At 51.0% G+C, this 11,449-nt stretch overlaps 1 protein-coding gene across 1 annotated transcript; it reads left to right on the top strand.

The window, feature by feature from the left end:
- The first annotated feature begins 1,353 nt into the window (after window positions 1-1,353).
- LOC309445571 (ATP-sensitive inward rectifier potassium channel 12) lies at window positions 1,354-10,555 on the top strand. Its single transcript, XM_082064519.1, has 2 exons — window positions 1,354-2,708; window positions 10,027-10,555. The coding sequence occupies exon 1, from the start codon at window positions 1,389-1,391 to the stop codon at window positions 2,676-2,678; it is 1,290 nt and encodes a 429-aa protein (XP_081920645.1). The 5' UTR covers window positions 1,354-1,388; the 3' UTR covers window positions 2,679-2,708; window positions 10,027-10,555.
- Window positions 10,556-11,449: the final 894 nt, after the last annotated feature.

Genomic DNA, 11,449 nt, shown 5'->3' with positions numbered 1-11,449 from the left:
TCAAGTTGTGCCAGGGGAGGTTGAGCTTGAATATCGGGAACAATTTCTTCCCCAAAGGGCTGTCGGGCATTGGAACAGGCTGCCCAGGGCAGTGCTGGAGTCACTATCCCTGGAGGGGTTGAACAGACGGAGATCAGGTTCTCAGCAACAGGGGTTAGTGCCAGGGTTGAGTTAACGGTTGGACTCGGTGGTTGTGAGGGTCTCTTCCAACTAAAACGATTCCGTGATTCTATGATTTCTTGTCACTGAAGCATAGGACAAGCTGTGGCAGGGGGCGGTTTGGGGAGCACTCTTGCAGTGCCATGTCTTTGGGGTGTTTGTGCTGTACCATGTGGTTTCTCCACAATCCCAACCACTGCCTGATGCAGCCCCATGTGCCATCACAGAGGCACCGGAGAGCACACCTGACGTGGATGACCTTGCCCATGTCCATTCTGCTCTCACCTCTCCCAGGCAAAGCTGAGTGCAGGTCCCTGCAGAAGGAACCAAAACAGCTTCCCATTCCCCAGTGGCCGTTGTCCCTTCAGGAGACTTGGCCAGTAAAACCCATCTGTGACCGTAGATAGCTCCATGTCCCAATGGATGTGTTGGGAAAGTTACTCCTCAGGACATCTGTCCCAAGCGAGTGCCTTCCCTCAGCGTTCTCCAACTAGCTGCACGTTGGCCATGTCCTCTCCCATCCCTGGGCTGAGGGATGGAAGTTAAATCCACATCTCCCGTCGTTTCCCTTGACCCCAGAAGAGCTGGTGCTCGGGAGGTCAGGCGATGTGCTGGGCAGCGGTCCATCTGGCACGGGCAATGTGAACTGACAGAGCTGCTTTCAGGCGTACCTTTATTAATATCTCTGTGCTAAGGAGAGCAGCTTGGCCTTTCTACTTTCCTCTGGACCCTGCTCTGACCGTGGAGCTCATGAGAAAAGCAAAGGGGAGAGACTCCAATGCTACCCGAGCTTTTTCATCCACCTATGTCATTGAGGTCCCACAAATGCCACATCTCCCCAGCAAAGAGTGCTCACTCGCTTTGTAGTATGAGAGAACAAACTCTAAGACCTTCTTCCCTCCTCCCATGAGTTTCTGGGGAAAAGCCTTAGCCATGGAAGGGAGAGTTGGGACAGTGCCGGGGTCCTCACTCAACATGCAGCCACCCGCCTCACCAGACCCAAGGCCAAACACCCCCTTGGGTCGCTTTGCCGTGAGAATTAACGTCCATGTCTTTGCTTTCTCATTGCAGAGCCCCTCACGGGATCCACGTGGTGACGTGGCAGCCAAGACGTGGAAGCTTGGGACGTCTCTTCCAGCACAACAGAATTTGGGGGGTGGGCAGGGGTGGGCCAGGGGGTCGCTGGGAGTCACAAGACCATTCACCTTCACTGTGGGCTTGGCTCAGGGATGACTGCGGGCAGAGTCAACCCTTACAGCATCGTGTCCTCCGAGGAAGACGGGCTGAGGTTGACCACCATGCCAGGTATCAACGGCTTTGGCAATGGGAAAATCCATACCAGGAGGAAATGCAGGAACAGGTTTGTAAAGAAGAACGGTCAGTGCAACGTGGAGTTCACCAACATGGATGACAAGCCACAGAGGTACATTGCAGACATGTTCACCACGTGCGTTGACATCCGCTGGAGGTATATGCTTTTGCTCTTTTCTCTGGCATTTCTGGTGTCCTGGTTATTGTTTGGGCTGATTTTCTGGCTAATTGCACTCATTCATGGAGACCTAGAAAACCCGGGTGGAGATGATACCTTCAAGCCTTGTGTTCTGCAGGTCAATGGCTTTGTGGCTGCTTTTCTGTTCTCCATTGAGACCCAAACGACTATTGGTTACGGTTTCCGCTGCGTGACAGAGGAGTGCCCGCTCGCGGTCTTCATGGTGGTGGTTCAGTCCATCGTGGGGTGTATAATTGACTCTTTCATGATTGGTGCAATAATGGCAAAGATGGCCAGGCCCAAAAAAAGGGCCCAGACATTACTTTTTAGCCATAACGCAGTAGTGGCAATGAGAGATGGAAAACTCTGCCTGATGTGGAGAGTTGGGAATCTCCGGAAAAGCCACATAGTAGAAGCCCATGTACGAGCTCAGCTAATTAAGCCCAGGATCACAGAAGAAGGGGAGTACATCCCTCTTGACCAAATAGACATTGATGTGGGGTTTGATAAAGGCTTGGACCGTATCTTCTTGGTGTCTCCAATCACCATTCTCCATGAGATCAACGAAGACAGCCCCTTGTTTGGGATCAGCCGCCAGGACTTGGAAACAGATGACTTTGAGATCGTGGTCATCCTGGAAGGCATGGTAGAAGCCACCGCTATGACAACGCAAGCTCGGAGCTCCTACCTGGCCAGCGAGATCCTCTGGGGCCACCGCTTCGAGCCTGTCTTGTTTGAGGAGAAAAACCAGTACAAAGTAGACTATTCCCACTTCCACAAAACCTACGAGGTCCCATCCACCCCTCGTTGCAGCGCCAAGGACTTGGTGGAGAACAAATTCCTCCTGCCCAGCACCAACTCTTTCTGTTACGAGAATGAGCTGGCCTTCATGAGCCGTGATGAGGAAGAGGAAGATGATGACAGCCGGGGTTTGGAGGACCTGAGCCCAGACAATAGGCACGAGTTTGATAGACTTCAAGCCACGATAGCGTTGGATCAGCGGTCGTACAGGAGGGAGTCGGAAATATGACTCTTGGTCCTTCCATTGACTTTTCTGAGGGTATTTTTTTTCCTCCTCTAATCTCTTCCCCTACAACCCGCTCAAATTATGCAGAACAATGCAAGTGCCATAGGAATGCTTGAGAAATTAGTATCGTTCATAGTTTTCAGTTTCATCGCAATAACCACTGAGCGGTCGGCAAGAGGGGACGGCGACAGCCCACGGCGTGTCCCCCGCGCCCGGCACCCACGGCGGGGCTGACGGCTCTGGGGGGACGGACAGACGGACGGATGGATGGGCGGACGGAGAGAGGAGGGTCCATGGGGCACAGGCAGGTGCTCGCCCCATGCGGCCCCACAGGGGTTTGCTCTCCCTGCGGGGAAAAAGCCGGCGTTTTCTTGGAGCTGAGCACTGCGAGATCCAAAAAGAGGAAATATCAGGAAACAAATCTTTCTCTCTCTCTTTATTTTTTTTCCTTTTATTTTTTAACCGAGCAGCAACAACAACAAAAATTGCTCCTTCCGGCAGGCGGGCTGATTCAGTTGCACAAGAACAACACTTGAAATAACATGCAACATTAACATACTCCTTTTTAATTAGGGGAAAAATAGGGGAGAGGGCAGGTGAGAGGGTTTCTAATTTTTTCACTGTACCATTTGGGAGACTGTTTACCGAAATAATAATAATAATAATAACAATAATAACAACAACAATAATAATAATAAATCTGAAATAAGTGATTCAGTATTTTTTAAAAAATAACAAAGGAATGAATAAGCCACTGGGGTCTTTTAAGGGGTGACTTGCTGGGTAGATACAAGAGAGAGAAGTCAAGACTGCATCCAATTTTGGGGTGTGGATTTTTTTTATAGGCAGAAAACAAACGTAAGTGGCTGCAGGTCTGTGGCAGTGACAGCGAGTAGCTTAATTATTGGCAAAAGTAGCTAACAAGGAAAAGGAAGACTGTAATAGAAAGATGCATTGTAAACACAGTAATTAACCAGTTTCTGGAACTATTGATCTTCAGGTTGGAAATTGTGTTTGGGGCACCAGCTGCTGAAGTGTTTAGTCTAGCCCGGCACCTCCAATGGGGAATTCATGTTTCATCATAACTAGGATGAAATAGCAAAAAGCACAAAAAGGAGAGTGGAAAGCTCTCAAATTTGGGTATTTTTCCCACTTTTCCAACCCATTCGGTATTTTCTCCCTTGAAAAATCATTTCAAACGTGGAAATCAATGTGAAAGTCATCTTATTGAGTTGCACTTCTGGCACATGAGCCGTCTCCCCGCCAGGCTGGGCTTTATGAGTTCCCCATTCCCTGGTGAGTGCTGCTTTGAAGGCAGATGGTTTTCCAAAAACTACAGATGCCAGTCGAGAAGACTCCCCCATCTTGCACTTCAACCCCTCCCCGTGTCCCAGCCTCAAGTTGGATTGTGCCTTAGAGATGCAAACTCCTCCTGTGCCCAGTGTCCCTTTTGCTCTACCCCTGTGGCAGCGCCTGCATCCCACTGTCTGCTGCGGTTTAGTCTGGCCTTGGTTTAGGATGGCACATTGGTTTAGCTTGTGCTCAGGCACAAGGCAACCCGCTCTGTGCACGGGAAGCCTTTGCTCCATCCCTGCTCCTGCCTTTGCACAGAGGGAAGGAGCTGGAAGATGCAGGTTGCAGGTCCCTTCATCCCGGTTGTGCTGCTCATTGGTGCTCTGGGAGCCAAAATTTGGCTCCCTGCTCCACTGGGGCTCTGGGAAAAGGCTTCGGTACCCGCAGGCATCCTGCACCCAGCCCTGGGTGTGGACCCCTGGCAGCACCCAGCCACGCGGCGAAGGGGTCGAGAGTGGGGTCCCTGGCATCGTTTCGGCTGTGATGGGCTCCCGGTGCTTTTCCCCCCACGCCCACACCAAGGGAGACGTGTCCCGGGTTAGAACTTGCCGTGGCACGTCCAGACATTGGTGGCAGAGGCAGGATTTGTCCTACGTCTTCATCTCCTTCCTGCACAGGCCTCTGGGAAGCGGCTGCCCTGGTGTCCCCCCCCGCTGCCCTATGCCCCCCAGCATCGCATCTCACGAGACAGGGACCGGGGTCTTTGTCCCCACAGAGTTTTCTCCCCACCCTATTCCCATTGGTGTCCATCACCACGACCCCACACTCCCCACCAAGGGGCTGCTCTATTTTTGGTTTTCCCCTAAAAAACAGGCAGAAAACATCCCTGGGGACAGTACCGGGAGGGTGACGGCCGTTTCAGCACTGAGTGCCCTGAATGGGCTGTCCCCCAACATGGGGACACATAGGGATGTGCCATCGGGCTTCAGCCACAACCCTTGTGTTTCAAAGGCAGCGAACGCAGACACCATCCCATCGTTGGTCCCTTTGCTCCCAGGGGAGATGGTTTTGGCACCTGCTTTTTGCCCCATAGCATCTGGGGCGGCGGGAAGGACGGATTGGGGTGCAGAGAGATTTTGTGTGCGCACTACTCTTTCTTTTTTTTTTTTTTAATGCTTTTAAGTGATTTTAGGTTCTTTTGAATAAATACTAATTATTTTAAAAGGTGCACATCTTGCTGCTGTAGAGTTCTCAGAGGGTTAATTTCTTTATAAATATATATATATATATCACAGTAAATATTTGTATAAAAACAAAAGAGAAATAGAGATGTCTTTAAGTAAATTATTGCTTTTAAAGAAACTTCTATGATTGTACAGTGTTACCTGGGAGAATAGACTAATACATACAGATGTATTTTTAAACTGCTGCGTAGGAGGCTGTGAACTGGGCTGGGAAGTGCCCGTGGCCATCACAGCGAGGGGGGTTCGGACCCTCCCCAGCCCCGTTCACGCACCCCCTTCCCCAAACCCCACTAGTGAGGATCTAGCTCTGGCAAGTTGTCGTATATATACTGTATAGTGCTCGTCCTGGCCATGGACCACGCTGGTACATAGTGTATAAATCTTATTTTTGCCTACCTGTGAGTGTGCTGAGCTACTGGTCTTTTTTTCCTACCATCAGGGAGCATTGGGAAGGCTGCCCAGCGGTCATTTTAATCACTTGGATTGTCAAAGAAAAGGGGGGAAAAAAGAAAAAAGGAGGTGAAAATAGCCAAAAAGTGATGTTTGTTCAGTGCTCAGGTTCCCCGGAGGGACTGGAAAGGCACGAGGATGCTCTTGGGGTGCGGGTTGTGGTGTTGGTCACGGCAGGGATGGAGCGGGAGCCCAGTGAAAAGGGGCTCAGTGCTGAGCAAGGGGACACGTCCCACCCCACATCCCCACCCCTCCAAACAGCCACCGAGCAGAGGCCGCTCCATCCATAGAGTTAACTCCAGCGTTACACTTGATCCTTGGAGGATGGTGAGAGTCCGAGAAAGGAAAGAACCTCTAATCCTCTTGGCCAGCATCCCGCAGGGATTGTCCTCGCTCACGGCAGCTCTGGCAGCAGCAGCTGCCCTGACTGGGGACCAGGGATGGGGGACCAGGGACTGGACCCGCTGCTGCTCCCGCTCGCCTTCACCCCAAAACCATCCAGCAGTGAGAGTAGAAAGCAGCCGCATCCCTATGCCCCAAAACCATTGGCTGGAAAGAGCATCCTCTGCCCCCCAAAATGTGTGATGTGTCCCGTTCAGCCGGGCGGGGGTTCGCAGGGGTTCCCAGGGGCCACCGGGATGAGTTTGAGCTTCTCATAACCAAATTTAGTGCACTTAGTCTTTTAGGGCTGGGACAATCACTTAGCGCTTAACCTTTCGCGATTCGGTGCTTGCTTGACCTTCAAACCTTTTGTAGGAGATGAATTCAGAGCCACCTTTTCTATCTTTAATAAGGCAGAACAAATACATTTATTTTTAAACCCTCCTGCTCTTTCCTTTCCTCTCACGCTGACAACCAAAAGAGTCCCCTGTGTCCCCCCCACCTCATTTCTCACATGACAAAACGAGAGTGTGGCGCGCCGGCCGCATCCTGCTCTCCCATCCCCCCAATTCAGGGATGCTGCCACGGGGGGTTTGGTTCAGGGCAGGGGTTGGAGCAGGAAGGGGACATGGGATGGTGCCTGACCCAATGTCACCCATCACCTTGCTGAGCCCTGTGCATCTCTGTCCCACTGCCCCCTCCCGGGGGCAACATCTTTCCTCCATATCCCCCCTCAAAACACACCCCGGTGCTCCCCCAGCCTTGGCCCCAGGTGGTTTGGGGACTGAGACACAGCACCGGTTCACACGGGCAGGCTGGCAACTGGGAGCACTGGTTTCCTAGGGGGAAATGCCGAGTCCGTTCGCTGTGGCGATGGTGATTTGCAGCGATAGAGGAGCTGATGGATGCAATGGAAGTATCTGTACCTTTTCCACCTCCCCTGTTTCTCTGTCTCATTGCACATATATTTGAGATATATGTGACAATGTATATATATATTTGTAAAATGTATTTCAGATAACAAAACTGGCCAATTTTATGTTATTTTAAATATATTATATATATTATATATAAGAGTCTCCAAAAGATATAAATAGAATAGAGAAAATAATATAAATATGTAATAAATGTATTTTGATCTATTTAAAATATCTCGCGTCATGCTGTATATTTTAAAGATCATAAGGAAGTGTCTGCCGGCATCAAACTTCAAATGTAGTTTGGAGGCTGTCACTTGTCACACGTATAATATATATGTGCAGCAAACTTCGAGCAAGACTGGGGTCCAGCAGGACAAGTACAGATGTTTTTTAGGAGCCTTCTAGCAAATGTCTGTCTTGCTGCCTCTAGGTAGGAGCAGGAAGCCCAGATTTGAATTTTCCTCATCCTGCAGGAGAAGGTAATTTCTCCTCTCTGCTGGGGAAGGGGCTGCGGGGATGCTCGGTAAGACGGGATGGGATGCAGGATCCCACCCGCCCGCGCAGCCCCGCGTGTGGGTACCGCTTGCTCTGCTGCATCCCCTTGATGGGCTTTAACCAGGGGACCGGATCGCAGCATCTCAGCCATGCGGGCAGCCCGGAGATGGGGAAAAAACCGTGTCCGTAGCTCAGGCAGAAAGAGCCCAGCCATCCAAGACCGACCCAGCAAATCTTCCCTGAGCGACCTTGGTCGCCCTTGGGCTCCACAAGGATCTATTTCCTACGGGCATCGCCTCCTGCGGGGACCTCAGGGGACACCGTGCTGTGGCCAAGTGACAGTTTAAATGTCTTTAATGGTACGTCACGGTCGAAGGAAAGCAGAGCAAGTCCATGGATGCTATTTATGGAGAGGTTAATGGCCTGCTGGACACAGAGCCCCTGGTTTTGCTATTCTGGATTTTCCTCCTGGTTTTTGCACCTGGCTGCTGCAGGGAACGGGGCTCCTGTGCCAAGACAACCTGGAGAAATAATTAATCATCCTTTCTCAGGCTGGTCACAGGTCTGAATCCAGGTTGGTAACTGGTGACTGACAGCTTCCATCCACTGATGAGCATCAGTTTGGTCTCATCGGCTCCATCCCTTCCACCATAAGGGAGTATTTTTACTCATTAAAAACAAAATCACTACCAGCCACTCACTCTGATCACCAAAGATAGGTCGGAGGCTAAGCATGATCCAAGAGCACGGCCCGTTTAATTTATCAAAGCGGGAGGCTGAGAGGTGACTTGATTACAGCATTTGTCACAGGAAGAATACACTGGTATAAAGAGGTAACTTAATCTACCAAGGAAAAGCATAATCACCAACTCTTCCTGGAAGCTGAAGCCAGACAAATCCATCTTGGAAATAAGGAGTGATCTTTTAATAATTATTAGCTATTAGAACAAGCTACCAATCTCTGTCTCTTAATGCCTTTAAATCTGGACCAGATGCTTTTCTGGAAGCTTTTTTCTTGCTGAGTAGAGGAGCTGGGGGTTATTGAGGAAGGTAATGGGTTGTTACAGGCAGGAGGTGAGATGGGAAAAACCTCCCTGCTCTCCTCCAAACCAGGAGATGGATCTCGAAAAGGAGGATGCAGGGGATGCTCTCGCAGCATCTCTCCTGGGACAAGCACTGGCCCGTGCAGCAGCTTCCCAAGCTCTGGTGGCTCCGCTCTCGGGGTTTGCTTTGCCGTGCGGCGGCAACTTCTTGCACAGCAGTTTGCACTACGAAACCCATCACTTCGTTTGTGGAAGCATTTAATGATTTGGGAGTCGGCAGCTCCCTGGGGATGGTTTCTGCTGCCTCCAGAATTCCTCCCTCAGTGGCTGCTTGTAGCAGAAATCCCCGGGGAGCTGAGCTGACGCTGGCACCATGGGAAATGTGCTACCAGGACATACAGTCCTTGCTTTACTTCCACTCTGACCATCCTCATCTTCAGGAGTTAGAACTAAACTCTGCAGGGAAGGACCTTGCTTATGCCTCGCAGGCATGGCCAGGGTGTTTTTGGCAGGGATGCTGAGGTTGGGGCTGTTTCTTAGCTGGCAACCTCCACTTTCAAGACTCAAGATGTCTTTAAATACTAAAACCCTCTCTAAACTCAGCATTACCCCAGCCCTTGCTGACTGCCCTCCTGCCTCTTTGGCTTCAGGGGACCTGAGGCATCTCTGTGTGCCCTTCCAGAGGTTTCTGGCCAACCCAAAAGCAAAGTATCTTTTCTTGGATGGGTTTGGCTCAAACACATCGACGTACCGTGTCTCAGAGATGCAGGGGCAGAAACTTCGCCCCATCAGCACTGGAGATGCTGCTTCTCCACCCAGCCTGGGCACATCTTCTCTCCCGGCTGCTTTGAGAAGCTCAGACCCTACGAACGCCTCCGAATTTGTTCTCCTGCCCACTCGAATTGTTCCAGCGCCATTCCGGGTGGCCGGGAGCAGCTCGGGTACTGGTACCCAGGGATGCTCTGTGTTCTCTGGGGGTAACCATAGTAACGGAGCAGCATCTCCGCTCTCCTGCTGGCAATTTGCTTTTTCATCCTGCATTAAGGTGGACCCTCTCCAACTCCTTTCTCCCCCTCTGCCTGCCATGAATGGCAATGCCAAGAGCGCTCTGGTTCCTCATGCCACAGCCCAGCCCATCCCATGCCAGGTTTCATCCCACTTTATCACAGGAAAGTGCTGGGGAACCAGCCCCCAGCATCTGTGGGGAGACTGGGACAGCGGCTACTGGAGTTTCTCCTTAACACAGATTAATGTGTGAGTGCGACAAAATTAGGGGTTTCCTTACACTTGTTGTTAAAAGGTCACTGTCAAGGTTAAAAACCTTACCTAGGTTTGTTGGCTTGGTTTTGGTTTTAATTATAAAAGGCCTCTATTAGTAATAACATTCCGTCTTATTAATATGGATTTAATTTTGCAGTGCTGAATGTAATTATCGCTTGTTAAGTACTTTGTTCACCTTTCACATTTCTCCCTGCTCGGGAAAGGCAAACACATGACTTGGTGTCCCTTTTTGTGTCGGTTTTAGGCAGTTTCAGTGACAAGCTGTCATGAATCAGCACAACGCTGCCAAGTTCAGGTCGTGAACGCTCGCCACGACACTGCTCTCGGAGAAAAACGGTGATTTAAAGGAGGTGAAGATCCCTGTCCTGACCCCAGGTTTTGGGGGAAAAAAAAACGCCACAAATGAATAAATTTGGAGTCAAGCTGGGCATGGTGGTGCTGCTTTAGGGGAAGATGCACAGAAGGGTTTCCAATGGGATATCAGGGCTGTGGATGGAGAGGCAAGAGGAGACGTGTCCAAGCTGGCAGAGCAGCAGCCCATCAATGCTCCCCCTCCGCCTCACCTGCAGCTGGCACATTTATTTTGGCAATAACTCATTAGCATGTAACTAAGCCTTGCCCTCTTTGCCAGCCTCTCCTGACGACCCCAAGCATCACACCTGTTGCCCAGGCTGGGGCATTTCTCGCTGTCCCCTTCCAGGGTCCCTGCTCACCCCGCGCAGGGGCTGGGTAGGGGTGCTAGACTCTCAGGGATGGCATTAAGGGGGGGATGACCCCAGAACTCGGTTATCTGGGGGCTGGCATCCCCGCCTGGTGGGCTTGCTGTCCGTTTGGGTTGGTGGTTGACTCAGCCCCAGATGGTTTCTGTGAGTGTTTATATAATGGCGTGTTTTGGTGGGGGCCGCGGCGAGGAGGTGGGCGCGGGGGCGAGGGAGGGAACAGAGCTAAAGATAAGCCTGGCAGCTCTGGCACTGCTTTGCCAGGCCCCCCGGGAGCCGGGAAGGAAAAGGCTGCTGGAGATCGAGCACCGTGGCCCAGGAGAAACAGCTTCACATCCCACTGCCAGCAGCTGCTTTCTGCTCCCCGGTACCCACCAGTGCTCAGCCACATTTCAGCTTTCCCAGGTTCATCTTCCTGCAGGTGCCACTTGCAAACAGACCCCAAACCCATTCCTTAAAACAGATTTTTCCCGCCCCCCCATGTGTTTCATGATCAGGGTGCAGCAGGGAAATTATTCTGCCTGGTTGCAGGACTGAACCAAACTGCCTAGAGCTGTCATCCGCATCCTTCACCCTGTCATTCCCCCTCTCCTTCCTGTACCCTCTGCTTCGCCGGTGACTGCCGACCAGCACCAAAGCTCGTGATCGGATCGGAAAACTGACGTTTATTTCTCTTAAAGGGATGTTTTGGATGACCTTTGACCTCTGTAGAAGTCTTCCTCTTTTGCCCAGTTTACTAATTCAATGTAAACGCGAAGATGACCCTTGTTTTATGGGAGTTTTATTTTAATGCTCTGGAGATTTGCTAAATAAAAATGATTCTAATATGAAAGATGCGCTGGGTGTGATGCCTTTTCTCAAGCAGGACAGCCAGGGATTTTGGGCCAGGTAATTAAGGTAATTAATAACGTGAGACCCTGCTTGGTGCCTGGGTGGGTGCTGCATGTT

The sequence above is a fragment of the Streptopelia decaocto genome (genome assembly GCF_964273445.1).
Source record: "Streptopelia decaocto genome assembly, chromosome: 13".
NCBI classification, from domain to species: domain Eukaryota; kingdom Metazoa; phylum Chordata; class Aves; order Columbiformes; family Columbidae; genus Streptopelia; species Streptopelia decaocto.
This window is presented reverse-complemented; position numbering and strand designations above follow the sequence as displayed.